General features: G+C 36.4%; 1 protein-coding gene across 7 annotated transcripts in view; it reads left to right on the forward strand.

Annotated features, from left to right (window-relative positions):
- LOC115217859 (CREB-regulated transcription coactivator 1) overlaps positions 1 to 23,602 on the forward strand; it is a 172,288-nt gene that overhangs the window by 112,114 nt on the left and 36,572 nt on the right. For 5 of the 7 annotated variants that reach the window (XM_036507967.1, XM_036507963.1, XM_036507966.1 and 2 more), the window contains 4 exons: positions 259 to 302; positions 2,057 to 2,366; positions 9,994 to 10,146; positions 10,346 to 10,483. In XM_036507967.1, coding sequence (XP_036363860.1) covers positions 259 to 302; positions 2,057 to 2,366; positions 9,994 to 10,146; positions 10,346 to 10,483 — 645 coding nt within the window. The remainder of the gene's footprint in view (positions 1 to 258; positions 303 to 2,056; positions 2,367 to 9,993; positions 10,147 to 10,345; positions 10,484 to 23,602) is intronic. The other 2 variants (XM_029787566.2, XM_029787567.2) reach the window with 1 other exon arrangement.

The following is a 23,602-nucleotide window of genomic DNA, read 5'->3' on the forward strand; positions in this document are numbered from 1 at the left end:
TAGAGCTTAAATAATTTCACCACTACTATCACTACATTTCTTATCTTTGAAACCGTTCTTTTAACTATTGATTAACTGCTGACTTCACTCCATTCTGTAAAACTGATCAATGTTACTAACACATCTTAGTTCTGAGGTCAAATAGTTAACTAACCAATTATGAGGTATTTAGAACATGTTAGCTATTATTGATGTTGTTTTAATTAAAATTCCTTTTTATCATCATGAATTAAATGCTCATGTTATTTTCTATTTTAGCTTGGTCAAGTCCGGCCCAAATCCTGTGAAGTTCCCAACATCAAGTAAGTCTACTTTCAATATTCATAGTAATTTCATGCTAATTGTAGACAAATGTCATGGTTATACAAATTGCAATCCTCCATCGAAATATGTCCAGCCATTGTGCTGTTTGTGTTTGAAGGATTAGGGGAAAATATTACTTTGCTTGGAAACAGGTGAGGGTTGGCATCAAGAGCATCTAGGTGTAGAAATGAAGTTCATCTGACACATGCAGGCATGGAAATGTGGATGTTAAAACGATGATGATATTGATATGAACATACACACCTCTATATCAAGTTGAAAATAGGCTGCCTGGAGACTGCCTGATTTTTAGCTGAACTGACTCCAGTCTTAACCTTGCTTTCTGCTTTTTTGTACAAAGCTTCCATTCATTCATAGCTTCCTTAGCATCCACCAGACTGCAAAATATAGGGCCCAATCATGGCTCCCCTCAAATTGACAAATGCATTGAGGAATGGTTTTTTTTAAAGAACTTATGTACTTGTCTCATTCAAAATTTGACAGTTTTGGTTCTTCATTGTGGTGTCAATCCAAACTGAATCCTATCCATTTTTCCCTGTACTAACTTTGTTGAGACTCTCTCAGCTACTGTCTGTATGAGACATCTGTAATTGTTTCCTACCAATGAATCTATTCTGCCATTTAGCACTAATGATACTGTTATACCAGGCATTGGAGGAAAACACCTTTTTATATTTCCTGATTAAGCATCTAACATAGTGCTGTTTGAAAATTTTAATTCAGATCACGTAACCCTTTTGTTACCGCATTTATTTTGAGATGCTCTGTTTCTTTCAATTACTTTAAATATAACAAAGAATTTAGTAAAATAATTTAGTTATCATTAAGCTAATATTAGGAACGTACGGTTTGGTGGAAGATTTTAATTCAAAACTTATGAAAACAAGACATTTGTACTAGAGAGCTGGGTTGGTATCGAAAGGGTTAAAAAAAAAATTCTGTATGGTAAAACAAGGGGCTTTCTGAGGTGGGTTGGTATCGAAAAGATTAAGCTTTGTTTACTTTTTGCCTGTTGTTGCTAATTGTTTACTTGGCATCATTTTGTAAATCTTTATATTCTGAGTTCAAATTCTGCCATGGTCAACTTTGCCTTTCATCCTTTCAGAGATGATGAATAAGAACCAGTTAAATATTGGGGTTGATGTAATTAACTGGCCCTCCTCACCAATTTCAGACATCATCATCATCATCATCGTTTAAACGATGATGATGTGTCTATAGTAGAAAGGATTATTAATGTTGATGCGTAACTGAGTAATTAAAATATTTTCACTTTACTGTCATAAGGTCCTAGGTCCACCCTCACTGTAGGATATCTCATTTTAGGCAAGTGTTTTTTTATATTATACATGACCTCAGATTAGCCAAAACTTCTGTGACTGTAACTCAATGCATGGAAACTGTGTAGAAGCCTATCAGATGGATTATACCTGTAATTTAAAGGTTTGGCTTTTCATGCTAATTTGATCTTAGGATATACATGTCTGTGGAATACTCAGCCACTTACATGTTAATTTAATGAGGAGGTAGTTCAGTTGATTAAACAACTGAATGCTTGTTGTCAAAACTGATGAAAGATCTATTATTATTTATGTTAATTATGTTTAATTATTTGTCTATTTTTATTATGTTTTCTCTTTGTCCAATGTCAGTAATTGTATTTACTCTTTGTCTAGTGTTGTTTTAGTGATCTGCGGCCAGAAATAAACCTGTCTCTTTCTCCCTGTTTCAGCATCTACCCATCACAAGAACAGGACTCTGGTGTGCACATCCCAATTTCCAATCATGCTGGATCATTGCCTGACTTATCAGTACTTCAGTTTCCTTCACCATTAGTGACACCACTTGATGAAGAAGAGCAGAACTTTGCTTCATCCGTCACAACTGGCAGTAATATAAATCTGTCTCCAAATATGAACATGTCTCCTACTCAAGTATCACCGCCCCAGCAGTCTGTGTCAGCTCGACGGAACCTACAGTCAAGTCCAAGTCCGTTGGTACTAACAAATGTCAACCAAATGAGATTGCCACTTTCTCCACCTGTAAGACACCTCCCATTTTTATTCTCGTATATTTGTGTGTATGTGTGTGCCTGTGCGTATGTGTGTGGTGGGCTGGTTGTGAAGTCTAACTTAGTGATAGACTGCAAGTTCCTATAGAATTAGATTTGGATGACCTCAACTAAATAGTCAGATTATGCAAACATACAGACATACTCTTCCCAATTGAAAGTTTTACTTTAAATTAATCTGTAATAAATTTCTGATATTGTGTTGCGTCTTTCCAATATTTTCTGAGAAATTGCTTAAGAAAATATTTTTCATTTTGGTTCTTTAAAATGTATAAAAGCTTTGCATAACCTTGAACAATCATCATCATCATCATCATTTAGCGTCCGTTTTCCATGCTAGCATGGGTTGGACGGTTCAACTGGGGTCTGTGAAGCTGGAAGGCTGCATCAGGCCCAGTCAGATCTGGCAGTGTTTCTACGGCTGGATGCCCTTCCTAACGCCTAATCATATAATTTAAATATTATAAATTTTTTTATTAATAAGTTGAAAGAGTAATACATATCTCTGTTTGTGTGTGTGTGCATCTTTTATCTTTTACTTGTTTCAGTCATTAGACTATGGCCATGCTGGGGCACTTCTTTGAAGAATTTTAGTCCAATAAATATACCTCATTGGTTTTTTTTTTTTTTGAAGCCTACCACTTATTCTATTGGTCTCTTGCTAAACTGCTAAGTTACAGAGATGTGAACACATCAACACTGGTTGTCAGGGGAACACACACACACACACAATGGCTTCTTTCAGTTTCCACCTACCAAAACCACTCACAAGGCTTTGATCGGCCCGAGGCTATAGTAGAAGCCACTTGCCCAAGGTGCCATGCAGTGGGAGTGAAACTGGAACCACGAGATTGGAAAGCAAGCTTCTTACCACACATACAAGGTTTCAGTCTTAAAAAATTGTTATTATAATGATTAAGGTGGCAAGCTGGCAGAATCATTAGCATTGCTGGATGAAATGTTTAGTGGTATTTCGCCCATCACCACATTCTGAGTTCAAATTCCACCAGGGTCGACTTTGCCTATCATCCTTTCAGGGTTGATAAATTAAGTACCAGTGAAACACTGGGGTCGATGTAATCAGCTCGTCCCCTCCCCACAAATTTCAGGCCTTGTGCCTAAAGTAGAAAGAATTATTATTATTATCAAGGTGGTGAGCTGACAGAATCGTTAGCATGTTGGGCGAAATGGTTAGCAGTATTTCATCTGTTGCTAAGTTCTGAGTTCAAATTCCACTGAGGTCAACTTTGCCTTTTATCCTTTTGGGGTTGATAAATTAAGTACCAGTTGAATACTGGGGTTCATGTAATTGACTATCCCCCTCTCCCTCAAATTTCAGGCCTGGTTCCTATAGTAGAAAGTATTATTATTCTCTAAAACTCAAATACCCGTCAAGTATTGTGGTAATGGTATCATCTAACCCCCTCCCACAAATTTCAGGGTTTGTACCTAATTTTCTTTTATCATTTACTGGTTTCAGTCATTTGACTGCAGCCATACTGGGGCACTGTCTTGAAGGGTTTTAGTTGAATAACTGCCCCCTCCCCCCCATCTACCAAATCCACTCACAAGGCTTTGGGCATTCCAAGGCTATAGTAGAAAACACTTGCCCAAAGTGCCATGCAATGGGACTGAACCTGGAACCATGTGGTTGGGAAGCAAACTTCTTACCACACAACCATGCCTGCTCCTTTAAAAAAAAGCTGCCTGCAGGCAGCTATGAGAGTTGAACTGGCTGAGTGTTCCACCATTAAGCTAAATGGTCCCCTATGTTAGAAACTGTTATTATTATTGGATAAGGCAGCAAGCTGGCAGAATTGTTACTTGTGCCAAAATTTGAAACCATTATTATTATTTTTTTTTATCATTATTATTTTTATTATTATTATTATTATTATTATTATTATTATTATTATCCCTGAAAATTTGTGGCCTTGTGCTTAGATCAAAAACCCATCATCATTATCATCATCTTTATTATTCAAATTACTTATCATGATAGAAGTTCAAGGTTATGCTTAGCTACATTAAATACTGAAAAGTGGTATCATTTTCATTGTCGAAATATTCAGCTAAATGTGTTTGTATGTTTGCTCTCTTAGATAAATATCAGATATCCCCTTAAAGATTTCCTGATGTTGTGTAAGTTCTGAACTGAACACATCAAATTCTTTCTACACAAATGTCATTGGTTTCATACATAATCTTACCAGCTGAAAACTCCCCTCCTTCATACACACACACACACACACAAAATTTTCTGTGTCTGTAAAATTAGAGTACATGTTTGGTTGAACAAATGAGAGAATCTGCTCACCAATTCTACATTTGTATTCTCTCTAGCAGCTCTGTATAGGAAAGGAATGTAGCACAGTTCCTAATAAGTTAGTGTTAGCATATTTAATACAATATGCATATTTAACTGTTCAAAAATTAACGAGAGATTAAAACCTGCAATGAATGAGGTGGGAAAGACCCAACAGTGTTAGACAATGACTAACCTTATTTTCACTTAACCAAGAAGTGAGGAGAGACAACACCAGACATGGTTTTTGTCTTGTGTTGACCTCATTGATGAAACACAACTTTTTGCTGTGTATTAAGTTGCTGTAATAAAATAGTTTAAACCCTTTTGATACCAATCTGCCTGAAGCCATCCCTAGTTCATTGGTACAAACTTCCTGTTTTAGAATGATCTAAATGAAAACTTTCCATCAAAATTTTGTTAGTTTAAGTTGCAAACATCAACTTAATAATCTCAAAGTTATTTACTTAATTCTTCATTATTTTCAAAATTAATTCAAACAAAAACAATGTATATCAACAGAAAAATGGTTAACAGAAGGGTTAATAATTCAGCGCTACAACCTTATAAAAACAGTCAGTTCCTATTAGCCTATTTAATACAGGGAGTATTAAAAAGTTAACTAGAAAAAATATACACTAAAGAAAAACAATACTAGTCAATTACTATAGTTATTTTCATTTTTCTGGCAAGTCCCAGAGACAATCTGGAACATGTTTTGGTATTATTATAACCTCATCAGTGAACCATATCTTTCACCATGCTTACTGGTATGGTGATGAAAGAATCAAGTAAATGAACAAGGTTCTACATAGGTTGCCATGGGTAAATGGAACTGTTTAACCCTTTTGTTTCCATATTTCTGTTGAAATGCCCTGTGCTTTGTTGCAATTAATTTTTAAAGTAACGAGAAGTTTAATAAAATGACTTTGTCCTTATTAATCTGGTATTTGAAGCAGAAATGAGCACACAATATTGATGGAAAGATTGTGTTTATATGACTTCAAAATGGGGAGTTTGTGTCATAGGACCAGAGGTCCAGTCTTGGGTTGGTTGATACCAAAAGTGTAAAAATGCAAAACAAGTAAATAACTGAGGTTTCAGCTTTACATGAAACCATTATGAGGGCAGTGACATTTAATGGACAGTAATACTGATCTTAAAAAAGATTTTAGTATTGCTTTCAGCATTTTTATTGTCTCTAAAGAGAGCTCCATGTTTGACTAAAAGGACATCTTACTATTATACTGTTTGCATGGGAATTGTAAAGCATTTCTATCTTTCATACTAAGACAATGTAATTAGAGAATACAAATGTTCCAACACACACACATATATATATAATAATTCCAAAGAAGCCCTAACTTTACATGCAATTTATGTGTTTATCTAATATCTATTAGCATTTTACTATTCTTTAAGCCATCTCCTATATGTTGCTTTCAATTTTTTTCCCCCAGTTCCCTTTCTAATGTTCTTAGAATTCCTGCATGTTTATTGTACCATGTTTTATGTTACCTTTATTTATTCATTTAATTTTTTTACCACATAATTGTATTTCCCCTTGAAAATTGTGTAAAGTATTTTTTGCTTCATCTTGGGAATGTATGTTTATGAAAATGAAAATATATATTTCCTTATTCAAGTTTTATCTTTGAGTAAGAGATTCACAGATTCTTCATTCTTACCTAACTTGATAATTATACAAGATACTTTTCTTACAAATCATACAGTTAATTTATCTCTCTCTTGATTCCCTCCAATTGTCATACCATTCATTTATAATTCTACTTCACTGAAGCTTGAATCCGCTTGTACAGTCTAGTGCTAGATGTTAGAAAAGGTCACCTAGTTGTAAAAATGTACACCAAAGTTTGCTTCATAACATGATGCAATTATTGTTATGAAGTGAGTAAAAACAAAGATAGTAATAGTTTAGTCTGTTTTCTTTGCCCTGTCATTCTTTAGTCATTCTCTCTCTCTCTCTCTCTTTCATCAATAACCTAATTCTAGCCTGCACTAGTTCCTCTTTCCATTCAAGCTGTATTTCATTATTATTTCACATCATGGCCTAAATTCATAACTGATGACCCAAAAGCTGTTCTTTTTCTGTTAGTTTGTGAAATGTTCCATTTGGCTACAAGAAGCCCTCACTCTGTTGTTTTTTTAAATAAACACTTACAGATCTCCTGCATATACAGATATTTAAATTCTAGGAGCTATATTTCCACATTGAGGCTTTTACAGTAAAAAAGAAAAGACCTCTCTTCATTAATCTTGTTAATTCACTGCATTCTGCTCTTATAAATTCTAGGTACGGTACTGGTTTCCTTATTGTTTAGCTTCGTTAAGGGCTTTCTTCAGATTTACTAAGTTACAAATAAATATTATTACAGTTACCAATTAATTAACTTCAGACATTATTTTCTCAGAACTCCAACAACGTGTATCTATAGCTTCCTGGGTGCTATTCAGTACATTGAGTTCCAACTGTCAGCTTGTTGCTCTGTTTAGACTTCAGTTGATGTCTAATTATCATGTTCATTAAAATCTTAAAACTCAGTACATGTACAGTTATGATTATTTAACTTGAATTTCTTCTCTATCCATAGAGTTAGCTATTCCATACCAGTTGTACTCCTTTATTTTGTCACTTCATCATTGGTATAAGCATTCATATATTCCTACCACAAATTTTACTTACTTGTACATTGTTGACTTGAAGTTTTTCCCTGTTATTGAAAAGCCCTTTTTTGTGATATTCTTCGAGAATCATAATCTTTCAATAAGACATTCATTCATATTCTAGGGAAATCTTTACTGTACAATAAACTTTATTCTTAGTGATTCAGATTAAAACTTTCCAGAATTTTTGTAAAACAATTACAAACTTGCCGGGAATAGCCAAAAATAACTACATTTAAATCTTAGTTACAATTTGTATTATTTTATCTCTTTGGTAATATGGTGTGTATGTAGTACAACTTTGTACTGATTGGATTTATATATTTGATACTGATTGGTTTTTACATCTTAAATATCAGTATTATATAGACCTTGGCTAGTGGTTATTTTGTTATGAAATCCTTCCTTTGTATACGCTTGCCTTTCATCCCTCTGAAGTTGATAAAATAAAGTGCCAGTCAGATACTAGGGATAGTATAGTTGATTATAAGCCTCCCTTCAAAAATGCTGGCCTTGTGCCTATATTAGGGTATGTTGTTATTATTATTATTATTACTATTATAAAGTAGGCAGAATCATTAGTACAGTGGAGAAAATGCTTCATGGCATTTCTTCTAGATCTTTACTTTCTGTTTTCAGTCTACGAAGGTCAGCTTTGCTTTTCATTCTTTTGTGGTTGATGAAATAAGTACCAGTTGAACACTGAGGTTGATGTAATCAACTGGCCCCTTCCCACAAGATTTCAGAGGCCTTGTCCCTATAGCAGAAAGAATTATTATTAAGGCAGCAAGCTGGCAGAATCGTTAGCATGCCAGGCAAAATGCTTAGTGATATTTCATCCATCTTTATGTCTAAGTTCTAATTTTGCAGAGGTTGACTTTGCCTTTCATCCTTTCGTGGATAATAAATTAAGAACCAGTCAAGTACTGGGGTCAGTGTGATTGACTTGCCCCTCTCCACAAATTTTGGGCCTTGTGCCTTTAGTAGAAAGGATTATTATTATCATTATTAAGGTGGCAAGCTAGCAGAATTGTTAGCATGCCAGGCGAAATGCTTAGTGGTATTTTGACCATTGCTGTTCAGTGTTCAAATTCCACCAAGGTTCACTTTGCATTTCATCCTTTCAGGGTTGATAAATTAAGTACCAGTGAAACACTGGGATTGATGTAATCAACTAGTCCCCTCCCCCAAAATTCCAGTCCTTGTTCCTATAGAAGAAAGGATTGTTATTATTATTAAGGTGGCGAACTGGCAGAAACATTAGCATGCTTGACGAAGTGCTTGGCAGTATTTTGCCCGTCACTGTGTTCTGAGTTCAAATTCCACCAAGGTCGACTTTGGCTTTCATTCTTTTGGGGTCGATAAATTAAATATCAGTTGCTTGCTGGGGTTGATTAAATCAACTGGACCTCTCCCCCAAAATTTCAGGCCTTGTGCATATTGTAGAAAGGATTATTATTATTATTATTATTATTATTATTATTATTATTATTATATTAAGGTGGTGTGCTGACAAAATCATTGGCATGCCAGGTAAAATGCTTAGTGGCATTTCATCCATCTTTACATTCTGAGTTCAAATTCTGCTGAGGTTGACTTTACTTTTCCTCCTTTCATGGTCAATAAGATAAGTACCAGTTGAACATTGGGGTTGATGTAATCAGCTTACCCCTCTCCCAAAATTGCTGGCCTTGTGCCAAAATTTGAAACGATTCTCATTATTATGGATAAATAAACACATCATTCAATAGCTTTGCCTAGCAGAGATTTTACTTAGGTTTCTGCCATTCATTGCTTCATAGGGCATGTTCTTGTTGTTGTATTGCAGCCACTGTTCTCAGTATGTGAGTGAGTGATTAACTGTAGCCTTCGTTGCAATAAATCTGCAAAGTATTTAATGCCCTACCAGTTCTTATTGCTCATTTTCACAGTCGGAACCTTAAGCAAGATCTTGTTACTTGTGCTAAATTTAATTACCCTTCCGATCCAGTTTTTCAAACATTTGCTATCCTCAGTGTCTCTCTCTGCTTTCTTTATCCTACACACACACACACACACACACATATATATTTTTATATGCTTACATATACATATACACATACACATACATATATAATGTGTGTGTATGTGTATATATATATATATATATATATATATATATATATATACACCTTCCTTTATATTGAAACCCAACGATCTTAAATACAGTTTGTCGTTTCCTTGCTTGCATGCTATACCCGGCAGCATGTATTTGCTGTTAAATCTCAGCCTAGAGCCCTGCTCATTCATTCATTGACTCAGTAGAAATCTATATAATTTATTATAGAAAAAATAACAAAATCAATAATAATCCCCATGATATGTGTTTAAAAAAAAAGAAAGCAAAAAATACATCTATACTGTTTTTTGGGGGATACATTTTTATTTTATTTTATTTTATATTTTATGCTTGTATATTTATATATATATGTTTATATATATATATATGTATGCATATATATATATATATTATATATATATATATAATTTTTGTTTGTTTTTTTTTCTTTGGTTTGCTGTTTTTTTTGTGTTGCCGTTTGCAGATATTTTATTGTTCCCTGTGTCTTAGGTGTCCTGTGTCAATCCCAACAGTGGGTTGACTGGCGTCTCTGGGTCAGCATCATCCCAGTCATCTTCTCGTGTGCTTCAATGCATGTATTCCCAGGTGCCTCACAGACAGCAACCTCATGGAGGAGGACAACAGCCGGTGGCACAACAACAACAAACAACAACAACAAGTTACCGCCCCTCACCACGTTAACACCTACTCTCCTCCCATGCACCATCGCACCCCACACCATCACCACCACCACCATGTTCAACAATCTACTCACCAGCAGCACTCCTCATCACACATGCAGTCTCCACATAATACATATTCACATCAGCAGCCACAACAACATCAACAAACAGTCCATGCTCAACATCATCATCAACAACAACAACAACAACAACAACAACAGCATCACCACCCACCTCAACAAGTACATCATCATATAGCTCCGCAAGTACATGTCACGCCACCACCTTGTGATGATTCACAAGTCAATCGAACAAAGGTTAGTATTAAACCATTACAGTCTCTAAAGTTGAACAGTTTTACTAAATAATTCCAAATATAACTACCATGTTACATATATACTTTCGTGCATACTCTCTCTCTCTCTCTCTCTCTCTCTCGTTCCCTCTTTCTCTCTCTCTTTTCCCCCATCTCTCTCATACACTCTCTTCTTTATCTCTCTCATTCAGAAAAAAACACATCAAATTCCTGAAAGACATCTACTTTTAGATATAAGCAAGATGTCCTTAGCAGTAGTCAAAACAAAAAACCTGAATTCAAGGCTGGTTTTTAGATCTTTTATCTTTGACTTGTTTTCGTCATTGGACTGCAGCCATGCTGGGGCTCTGCCTTGAAGGGTTTGGTCAAACAAACCGGTCCCACCTGGTGTTTATTCTATCGGTACCATTTGCCAAACTGAGAAATTATGGAGGCATAATCGAATCAACATTGATTATCAAGCAGTAGTAGGGAACAACACCTCCACACACACACACACAGATATATGTGTGTGTGTGTGTATGAAGGCACATGGCTTAGTGGTTTGGATGTTGCACTTGTAATCTAGTGATTGTGATTTCAATCCCCAGATTGGATCTTGCGTTTTGTTCTTGAGCAAAACACTTCATCTCATATTGTTCTGTGATCACTTAGACACCTGACGTGTGGTACACAGTGCACCTGTTCTGAGAACATCAATTTGATGGAGGGAGTGACCTAATGTGCGGCATGAACATTTGATCACGATGAACAAATCGTTTGTGCAGGTCATTTGGCAAAAGCTGATCGCTCAGTTGTCATCTTTAGCCGGAGAGTCTGCCATATATATATCACGTCACTATCACGTGACCGACCAGACCATCAGATGTTGTTACACATCGCTGGTCACAATGCGTTCGCATTGTTTTAGCCTTTGAATGACGCCACCCCGCTGGCTAAGCAAGCAGGCCAACAGAAGAAAGAGTGGTGAAAGAGTACAGCAGGGATCACCACCCCCTGCCGGAGCCTCATGGAGCTTTTAGGTGTTTTCGCTCAATAAACACTCACAACGCCTGGTCTGGGAATCGAAACCGTGATCCTGCGACCGTGAGTCCGCTGCCCTAACCACTAGGCCATTGTGCCTCCACACATATATATATATATATATATATATATATATATATATATATATATATATAGATATATATATATATATATCTATATATATATATATATATATATATATATATGACAAGCTTCTTTCAGTTTCCATCAACCGAATCCACTCCACTCAAGCTATATTAGAAAGCACTTGCTTTCTTTGCCCATGGTGCTGTATAGTGGGACTGAACCTGGAACCATGTGGTTGGGAAGCAAACTTTTTTTACCACACAGCCACATATGTGATTTTAATTTGTGATTTTTGTTAATTATCTGATTCTGGACAATTATTAAATCAAATCAATTCATAGGAAAACATTTCAAAGTTTTCCCCTCCTACTCTCTGGAAGGAAGAAGTAATTCTCTTAGCAAAGAATGCTTCAGAACTCTCACAAATAAAAAAAACTGCCATTTGTAAAAAAGCAAAAATATGATTTAAGTAGCAGTAAAATAAGAAAATGATATTGGATATTGGATTTGCAATATTTTGCTAATTAATGTTAATTAGAATATGTTGCAGCTGTTTAATTGTATTTGTGGACAGTCACTTTATTCTACATGTCTCATCTAAGTGTTGGAAATAAGTACCAGATCATCTGGTTTAGTTTGTAGCATTTACTTCATATGTAAAACCATGCCTGTGTGCCAACTTGTGGATACTTGTTTGAGTTAAGCAGGTATATTTTCAGTTTATTAAAATTTAAAGATGATGTGGTTGGCGTTAGGAAGGGCATCCAGATGTAGAAACATTGGTGGATCAGATTGGAGCCTGGTGCAGCTGCTGGCTTTCCAGACCTCAGTCAAACTGTCCAGCATGGAAAATGGACGTTAAACGATGACAATGATGATAATGATGATTTGAAATATAATTTAAGAATAGATTGAAGAACAAGTTGTCACTCAGCTGTCCTGATCACCACACAAGCCATATTTGAAACTGTAGCAAACATATTTTTAATGATTTGTGATTGAATGTGAATACCTTTGAATAAGATTATTATCATTTTTAAATCTATAGTGGTGTGGTGGTGTTAATAGTAGTAGAGGCAGTAGTGAAATAGGTGCTTATGTGCGACATAGCAGTTCAGCTAAAAACCATAGACTCAGAGTGTTATTATGAGAGTGTAATGCATAGATTAACGGTTAAAAACTGATAGTGCCAACCGGGAGACTAATATATAGACTATAAGTAAGACTAATCTCATAGATTAATATATAGAACATGTATAACACTAAGCTGGTGGATGGATTGTAATACATGTATGCATGTGTATATGTATGTAAGAATATGAGGGGTTAGTTCATTGATGATCTAAACCAATAGGTAAGTGCATAACTGCTATAATTTTTCATCCGTTAGGTTCCAAACTTACAGTTGAGGCTGGAGCTAGGGATCCATAGTAGGCTTCTGAGTCATATCTGTCTGTCTCTCTGTCTGTCTCTCTCTCTCTCTCTCTCTCTATATATATATATATATATATATATATATATATAAGAAACATGTTAAAATAACCATTACATATAATTCCTTTATTGGAGCAAATTTGGCTTATAGCTTTTTCCAGTAGAGATTATGGGTAGATTACTGATAGGTTTACTTACTCAGTTGGTCTGTTGATCAATTGAAGTAAATTAAATGAATATTATATATTCTGGAATATATATATATATACATTTGTTTTCTTTGAGTATAGTAGAAACAATAATAATAGTAACTGGAGGGAAGCTTTTGCTGGTATAGGCTGGAAGGACTTCTTGAGGTCTTACACACCTAGATGCCCTTCTTGACACCAGACCATACGTGTTTGGAAGTAAAGTACAGTTCTTCCTTCGTATGTTGACGCCCCCACCCCAAAAAACTGCCAAACTTTTTGCTTGGCAGTGTCAATACTAAGATTCACAGGGAGACACACACACACTTACACATGTGAGTGTGTACTTGACTGGCTCTTACATTATTTCTGTCTATCAAATTTCGTTCACTCACAAGACATCTGTCAGCACAGTAGAAGGTGGGATCAAACCTGAGACCACCTGGTGAAGTTTTTAATCACTCATTTACACTGCACACTACACACACACACACACACACGCATAATGAAGAATGAAGAGCTGCTACGATGGTTGATAGTGGCCACTATATTTATATATATATATATATATATATAAAAATGGATATATGTATGTATGTGTGTGTGTGTATGTATCATACATGAGAATGCATGGCCTAGTGGTTAGGATGTTGTACTCATGATTGCGAGATTGTGGTTTCAATTCCTCGACTGGGTGGTGCGTTGTGTTCTTGAGCAAAACACTTCACTTCACGCTGCTCTGCAATCACTTCGACACCTGACTTGTGGTAGACTGTGCACCTGTTCAGGCAACGTCAATTTGATAGAGGGAGTGAGCTAATGTACAGGTACAGCACATACATTTGACCACTATAAACAAATCATATGTTGTCTTCAACAGTAGAGTCCATCGTATATATATATGGCTCAATGGTCAGAGCATTGAACTTACAACTGTGAGGTTGGGAGTTTGAATTCTGGACTGGGCTGTGTGTTGTGAGCAAGACACTTTATTTCACGTTGATCCAGTTCACTCAGCTGTAGAAATGAGTTGCGGCTTCACTAGTGCCAAGCTGTGTTGGCTTTTGCCTTTCCCATGGATGACATCGGTAGTGTGCAGAGGGTAGGCATATATATATATATATGTGTGTGTGTGTATATATATATGTGTGTGTGTGTGTGTGTGTCTCTGTTTATTACCCCACCATCACTTGACAACTGATGTTGGTGTGTTTACGTCCCTGTAATCTAGCAGTTCAGCAAGAGAGCTCAATAAAATAAGTACTAGGCTTACAAAAAAATAAGTCCTGGGGTTGACTAAAGGTGGTGCTCCAGCATGGCTGCAGTCAAATGATTGAAACAAGCAAAAGAATATATGCGTGCGTGTGTGTGTGTATAAAATATAGTGGCCACTTTCAACCACAATAGCAGCTCTTCGTCTTTGTTGGTCACTGAGAAGATTTCATTCACTCTGACTTTCCTCTTGGTTTACATTATATCTAGCTGAAATCATATATTCTCCAGTTCCTACATGAAGATTATTCTACAGTTAATGTGTCCTAGCACCAAGACAAATTACTTCTTTTTTATCTCTTAAATCAATAACTGCTTTTAGTCGTAGTAATCTTATCAAAATTTTCTCTTTCTTCAATAAATATGTTGTCAGTGGTAATAATAATAACAACAACATTATTAAACAAATGCCTCTTTCAAAATAAAAAAGAAATCTTAAAGTTGCCTATTTATTAATCTTTGAGTGAATTCTTTGGTAGAAAATTTGATTTCCATTTGAAAGAGTTACCTTGTATTTCTTTTATGTCCGTTTGTCTTTGAATTTAGAAGAAGCATAACTTTTGCTTTTGATCTTCAAATTGGGAAAATACAATAAACACTTGTTGTTACTGTATAATTTCATATTCAAACAGATTTAAAAAAAAAAAAAAATTATCTATTCAGAATATAAATTTGAAAATGAAATTACCACTAATTGTTATTATGAAGCTCAATTTCATAACCAGTTTTTGAACAGAAACAATATTATGCTATCTATCCATCTTCTTCTTCTTCTTATTCTTCTTCTTCTTCTTATTCTTCTCTTCTTCTTCTTCTTCTTCTTCTTCTCGTCTTCTTCTTCGTCTTCTTCTTCTTCTTCTTCTTCTTCTTCTTCTTATTCTTCTTCTTTTCTTCTTCTTTTCTTCTCTCTTCTTCTTCTTCTTCTACTTCTTATTCTTCTTCTTCTTCTTCTTCTTCGTCTTCTTCTTCTTATTCTTCTTCTTCTTCTTCTTCTCTCTTCTTCTTCTTCTTCTTCTTCTTCTTTCTTCTTCTCTTCTTCTTCTTCTCTTCTTCTTCTTCTTCTTCTTCTTCTTCTTCTCTTATTCTTCTTCTTCTTTTTTCTTTTTCTTCTTCTTTCTTCTTCTTTCTTCTTTCTTCTTTTCTTCTTCTTCTTTTCTTCTTCTTCTTCTTCTTCTTCTTCTTCTTCTTTCTTCTTCTTCTTCTTCTCTCTTCTTTTTCTTCTTCTTCTTCTTCTTCTCTCTTCTTCTTTCTTCTTTCTTCTTTCTTCTTCTTCTTCTTCTTCTTCTTCTTCTCTTCTTCTTCTTCTTCTCTTCTTCTTCTTCTTCTTCTTTCTTCTTCTTCTTCTTCTTCTTCTTCTTCTTCTTCTTCTTCTTCTTTTCTTCTTCTTCTTCTTCTTTTCTTCTTTCTTCTTTCTTCTTCTCTTCTTCTTCTTCTTCTTTCTTCTTTTTCTCATCATATATTAGACTAGGTTACTTTATAGTATATTAGTCTATTAAGTCAAATATTATCTTTTTGGACTTTCCAAAAAATATCAGTTTCTTTTATGATATTGAAAATTAACAAGAAATCAGTCTTAACTGTGATATCAGGTCTGTACTCATTAAATTAATATGATCTAGCAAAATAGCATCTACAACTGCTCAACCTGCTCAAAATAGGTCAACCTGCTACGAATGACAATTAATATTCCCTCAAATCACATTTTGCTATCTTTAACCAAAAATGGAAGGATTCATTAACATTAATGATTAGACAGTATTGTCCTGAGTATGTTAAAAAGACAGAATTTAGTATCTTTGTATCTGCTAGATCAAAGCAAGTTTGGAAACTAAACAACAACGTTAGTCTTTCATTATGTAAAATATTTGTACATGTATAGCTGTTAAGGCAATTTAGTGTATCTTCCACTTGAGCTACTTCTATGCATATGAGAGGATGTATTAGATGAGCCTATATGATTAGAATGACTCTATGGGTCTATTCATTTAATTGTTGTGCTCAGTAGGTCATAGGTTCATGGAATTGCTTTAGAGTCTGACTAATAATTCACAGCATTGTTGTTTTAACCAGCTCTTTACATTCTCAGTTCATTTCCTGTTGGGGTTGACTTTGACCTATAAAACAAGTCTGGGCTTATGGATTGGTGGAATTGTTAACAGTGTTAAATAAACTGCCTTGTGGTGTTTGTTCTAGGTTCCTATGATCTGAGTTTACTTGTGATGACACTGATGACCAGCTTTATCAGTCTTTGTCTTTATGTTGGACAACATCCATGGTGTAGAGAAGGAAGAGTTGCTGCATGGGCAACTGCTGATTTGCAATGTAAAATCTTGGCTTGGAGACTCCAGGGTGTAGATATATGATCAACCCTGATTGCTTGGGGGGGGGGGGTCTTCAAAAGTTTTCAGCTGAAGACTTTTCCTTTATTTCAGTGTAAAGAAATTGTTCTTGTTAGACATTCCTGGTTGATTCTCATTGAATATATCTAAGACAGTTTCAAATGAGCTGTGACTGTAGCACGACCTTTGCAGGCCCTTTGTGACTTGAGAAACTGATGTTGTCCATGTCCAGCTTCAATATCTGCAGAAAAAACATGGCCATGGTCAGAATTCTAGAATAATGATATGTTACAGAAGTAGATTGAATGAGAAAGGTCCATAGGGGACATGGCAATATGATATGTGCAGAAGGTGGCTAGCACACTGGGTGAAATACTTAGAGGTATTTTATCTGTCTTTATGGAGTTCTAATTCCACCGAGGTCGACTTTGCCTTTCATCCTTTCAGGGTCAATAAATTAAGTACCGATTTAATTGACTGGCCCGCTCTCCTAAAATTTCAGGCCTTGTGCCTAGAGTAGAAAAGAATATGATGTATGCAGGGATGATAAAAAGCAACAAGACAGGTGTGTCAGATAGGCTTGCAGGAAATGGTATATAATTGGTTTCTTCAGAAAAGGTGAGGTCATTGACTGAAGTACTGGTAGAAAAAGCTAGAGATAGAAGACAGTCTGTCTGTGAACAAGATGTTGTAATATGTTACATGTATGTGGTTGATTGAATGTTTATTCAAATACGAACGATCAAGTCAGTTTGAACTAACATTTATTATTATGCAAAGTAGAGAAGAATCAGATCTGTAGTTAGCAAAGTCTGTGATTCACATTTGAATATCATTTGTAACTACTTTAGTTAGGTTGCCAATATTCGTAAGAGATGCATGAGTGTCACAACATAATATTTACTTGCATTTAGATTTATGGTTCTGTGTCTGTTTACAATAAAAAAAAAATTAAAAAATTGTATTTATGTCAAGCTGGAGAAGTTTCATGTGTGGAAGTAAGGTCTAGAGTTGAAGGGTGTTAGAGTTAACCTAGCAAAAACCAGTCTTAGTAAGTAATAAGGCAGACAGATCACAAATCCCTTCAGGTAGATGGCCCTGCTTGATCTGTAGAAAAGGCATAGGTAGAAACTCCCATAAGATGTAACTGGTGTAAGCTGTGGACACATGTGAGGTGCAGCAATATCAAAGGAAGGCTAACTGGGAAGATCGTTTTTGTATGTGACAAATGCCCAGGAGCAATAAACACTGAAAATGTGCAGAAAACATATTCCATCACATAACAGGGGGGAAAACCTAGAAGTAGTTGATAGCTTCCATTACCTAGGTGACCAAGTCAGTAACGTGGTGGTTGCTCTGAGAGCATAGCTGCATAGTTGACCTTGGCAGCATTTGAATTCAGAAAAATAAAGATGGACAAACTGCTGCTAAGTATTTTCCCCCAGTGTGCTAATGATTTTGTCATCTTGCTGCTTTAATAACAATTATAATGATGATGATTTCATATTTTGGCACAAGGCCGGCAATGTTGGAGGAGCAGGGTAAGTTGATTACATCAACCCCAGTGCTCAGCTGGTACTTACTTTATTGACCTCAAAAGGATGACAAGCACAGTTGACCTCACAATTTGAACTCAGAACATGAAAACGGATGAAATGCTGCTAAACACTTTGCCCAGCGTGCTAACGATTCTGCCAGCTTTCTGCCTTAACAACACGTGTCCGTTGCCAGCCTCGCCTGGCCCTCGTGCCGGTGGCACATAAAAAGCACCATCCGTTCGTGGCCGTTTGCCAGCTCTGTCTGGCACCTGTGCGGGTGGCATGTAAAAAGCACCCACTACACTCTCGGAGTGGTTGGCGTTAGGAAGGGCATCCAGCCGTAGAAACACTGCCAGATTTGACTGGGCCTGATGAAGCCTTCTGGCTTCACAGACCCCAGTAGAGCCGTCCAACCCATGCTAGCATGGAAAACGGATGCTAAACGATGATGATGATGATGATGATGAATAATAGAAGAAAAGTACAAAGAATATACTGTAGTTGCTTCTCACATCAATTTAGGACAGAAAGCAACAGAACCATATGTCTAGAGCAGTAGTCAGCATCCTTTTTTGCGCTACAGACCAGTTTCACGCAAGGCAGTTTTTTGATGGACCAGGGGTGAGGTGGAATTTAGTCCTGCACATGACAAAACACAAATTGCATGATATATATATTAATTTAATTATTGCACACATCATGTAATTGTTACATTGTAACATATATCTATGTGTGTGTGTGTGTGTGTGTGTGTGTGTGTGTGTGTGTGTATACAAGAAAGGAAGTTAGTGGTCTTATTATTGTTTCAGTTAGCTTGTGGGCTTAAGTTATCGGTTCATAGAAATAAAAAAGGAAAAAACTGACAAGTGTGGGAACAAGGCTCAGACAGAAGCATTAATTTTCTGCAGACTGTGATAACCAGTAAAATAGAAATAAAAATGAAAAATGTATTCTTTCTGTGTGGCCTGATGCTGTTCTGTAGCCCAATGGTTGTAGACCCCTGATCTAGAGTACCTGGTACTCCATGTTCCTAAATCAGCTGCTGTAAATTGTCTTGTTATATTTTAACTGTATGATTTTAGTGATAGACACATGTCTTATTGGATGTGTTGCTCTGTTCTGTCTTGAACAAAAGTGGAACACTCCATCATGCTTTGAACATTAATAAAATTGCATATTCTTAAGTGCTGTTGAATTATTTTATGAGGCAGAGGGAACATGATCAGTGCATGATTTGAGTCCCACCTGTGAGTCTGTTGTTTCCTATAAGTCTCAAATTGGTGTTTTGAATGCCTAATACCACTTTACACTGAAGATCTTTGTTGCTTATTCCTTTTCAAGGCATTGCTGTGTGGCTAAGAAGCTTACTTTGTAATCAATGTGGTTTTGGGTTCAGTCCCACTGCACAGCACCTTGGGCAACATAATCCTGGTCCAACCAATTCCTTGTGAGGGAATTTGGTAGATGAAAACTGTGTGGAAGCCATTGGCACGTAAAAAGCACCATCCGATCACGGCCGATTGCCAGCCTCGTCTGGCACCTGTGCCGGTAGCATGTAAAAAGCAGCCACTACACTCACGGAGTGGTTGGCGTTAGGAAGGGCATCCAGCTGTAGAAACATTGCCAGATCAGACTGGGCCTGGTGCAGCCTTCTGGTTTCCCAGACCCCAGTTGAACCGTCCAACCCATGCTAGCATGGAAAGCTGACGCTAAACGATAATGATAATGATGATGATGATAATATATATATATATATATAAGAGGATATTTTTATAACTTCATTAAACTGAAGAGCAAAAATAAAAATCGGACTGCGCAGCTGGATGTGTTCAGGTGAGACCGAGGCGAAAGGAGAAATATATTGAAAAATATAACGAATAAACACTCCAATCAGTCAAAACAGCTTTATATCATTCCCAAATTATCAAAAATCGAATATAAATATATACTAAAATAACAGGGCACCCAATGGTAAAATCGAATCATATAAGATATACACATGTACTTGAATGAAAGGTGATAAAACCTAAAAGAGTAATACGAGTGAAGTCGAATGAAGAAAAATAGATATGGAATAAATTCATGCGTAATAAAGGTGACTAAAAATTTAAAGCAATGGAGCTAAAATAATATATATCATTTCATTTCATTTCATCTAGTTTCAGTTCACGAGCTGTGGCCATGCTGGGGCACCGCCATTGAATATAAGAATACAAGAGTATAAATATAAAAAGTAAAATAAATAGTTAAGTGTAAGGAAACCAGAACAGAGTCCATTTAAGCCCATCTCTACGATCATTTCAAAGGATGCTGCTTCACATCGTTAATGTATAATCCATTAAGGAACTCCAACGGCAACACCTTTACATCAGGAGAAAACTTCACATTTCTGGTTATTACATTGTTCAATTGCAGACAAGTTAAAATGGACAAGTTATAAAAACAAAAAAAAGTTGACCGATTGGAATAATGTTTATTCATTATACCATATACCACTGCTTGGCAGCTGGTGTTGGTTTGTTTACCTCCCAATAATTTCGTAGTTTGGCAAAAGACACCGATAGACTAAGTACCAGGCGTAAGAAATAAGTACTGGGATTGATTTGTTTGACTAAACTCTTCAGAACAGTGCTCCAGCATGGCCGCAGTCCGTTTAATGAGACATGTAAAAGATATTAAAAAAAATTGTTGACAGAAGACAACAGACTTGATAAAATATTGTTGTTTACTTTGGTGTTCCTGTTTATCATTATTGTTTTAACATCTGCAGCTGAGCTGTATGAATCTAAAACATGATGGTGGGTTGTTTGAGAAGTTGACTGTTCACTGGTTTACATTATCAGTTTTACTAATTAGTAAAAAGACAAGAGCTATCTTCTTCACTCGGGGATGGAAAATAGCTTTCTGCTTATAACAATGATGTAGTTTGAACACACCAAGTTACTACTGTTTCAGTGTATATATGCATGTAAGTTAGCACACATCCATTGACATACGTCTGAGGCTGGTGTAATTAACATGCAAAAATATCTTTTATGCTTTGAGCTGTTTTCATCTACTACTGCTATGAGTACTACTTGAAAGTAAGGTGTGTCACTAAGAATAAAGGCTTAGATTGCTTTTCTTCTCTCTCTCTCTCTCTCTCTCTCCTCCCCCCTCTCTCTCTTTAATGACTTGCTGGCCTTTTGGCAATACATGGTCGCAGTTATGTAGGGTTTTATCGGTGTGGAAAGAAGGTAGATATGTTCAGGAGAGGAGGGCATTAAATTTTTACTCCAGTTAGCGAGATACTACGTAGGTTGAAGTGGGTTTAATTACTCCACTTGTATTAATGTTGTTGTCTTCTTAAATGTAATTAAGCTTAAAGTGTGTATAATGGATTAACGGAGAACCTTGCCCCTCGCAATGTTGAAACATTTCTCATGGCACCAGCAGACAAAATGAAAAAGGCATTGCTCAGGGGATAGCGAGGGAGATGTACTGGAATGGTCACTCTGACTCACTGGGTTCACACTTGCAGATAGCAGTCTCTACCTTGTTAGCGGTGAGCAGGGATGTGATCCAGGGGACTAAGAATGTCAGAGGTTTCAACTGCTACAGACTCAACTATAAACCTGTCAGAGAGAAACTAATACCTTCACAGTTTGTTTTCCTCATCTTAACAAGCAGCGGAGCCAGGACTGGTTACTGACAACACTAAGTTGCTGCTTTAGAAGGTGTCACAGCATGTGGCATCTCAGATGAGGGACCTATTACCACAGAATGGGAAAATTGTCATACTGTCTAGCCTTATATATATATATAGTGTGTGTGTGTGTGTGTGTGTGTGTATATATATATATATATATATATATATATGCTCTTTTCTCTTTTACTCTTTTACTTGTTTCAGTCATTTGACTGCGGCCATGCTTGAGCACCGCCTTTAGTCGAGCAAATCGACTCCGGGACTTATTCTTTGTAAGCCCAGTACTTATTCTATCGGTCTCTATTGCCAAACCGCTAAGTGACGGGGGACGTAAACACACCAGCATCGGTTGTCAAGCAATGCTAGGGGGACAAACACACACACATACACATATATATATATATAAATATATACAACAGGCTTCTTTCAGTTTCCGTCTACCAAATCCACTCACAAGGCATTGGTCGGCCCAGGGCTATAGCAGAAGACACTTGCCCAAGATGCCACGCAGTGGGACTGGTTGGTTAGCAAGCTACTTACCACACAGCCACTCCTGCACCTATATATATATATGACAGGCTTCTTTGAGTTTCCATCTACCAAATCCACTTGCAAAGCTTTAGTTGGTCTGGGACTACAGTGGAAGACACTTGCGGATATGATGCACTGTAGTTGTGTCATGTGTTTTATCACCCACTACTAACCCTTAATAAACGAATCTTGTTATTTTGAGAGGCAGGGGCAGGATGTAAACTCCTTGTAATACCACTACCTAGCTCTTAGGTGCTTTACAAAATCCACTCTGTTACATGCCTTCAGGCTTGGTAGGTCCCCATTCTGATGAGCCCCTGAAAAATACTATAGTAGCTCCCTTTCCTCCTCTGAGACCAGTTTATAAAAAAAAAAAGAAAAATGTGCCATCACAAATTATGTACCTTTTATTTCCACGTCCAGTTTTGTTGTTATTGTTTGGGAAAACCTCAAAGGAGAGGAAAAGGAATTGCAATTGTTCAGTGTGTTAAAACAATTCAAGTCACTGAAAAAAAACCTTAGATGGTCACTTGATTAGCTAGACATAGAAGCCAAATCTACTTAGATCACACCCTGACATCTTCAGTAGACAGAAAGACAGGATGGTTAGAGCTGAAATAACTTAGCTCATGAGCATCTTTGATTAGGGTTGGGTTGGATTGGGGCTCAGCGGCAACAAAATATAAACCATTCCTTTCTCTTGTAATAAGGTTGTGTGCTATAAATGTTGTCTCTGTGTCTACACTTCAGTACACACACACACCACTTCTAGCTAAAGGCCCACCAGGCTTTTATATATTTCAAAAGACATAAGCATTTTTGCGTGTGCATACACGCACACACACAAATGATGGACTTTTAGATTCTACCTACCAAATCTATTCACAAGGCTTTGGCCAGCCTAACATTGTAGAGGGTCTGAACTCAGAACTATGTGGATGGGAAGTGAACTTTTAATGTGTGTGTGATAGATGATGATGTTGGTACCTTGCTAAATACATTGTGGAAGCAGGGGCTGAG

This window comes from Octopus sinensis, linkage group LG12 (assembly GCF_006345805.1).
Source record: "Octopus sinensis linkage group LG12, ASM634580v1, whole genome shotgun sequence".
NCBI classification, from domain to species: domain Eukaryota; kingdom Metazoa; phylum Mollusca; class Cephalopoda; order Octopoda; family Octopodidae; genus Octopus; species Octopus sinensis.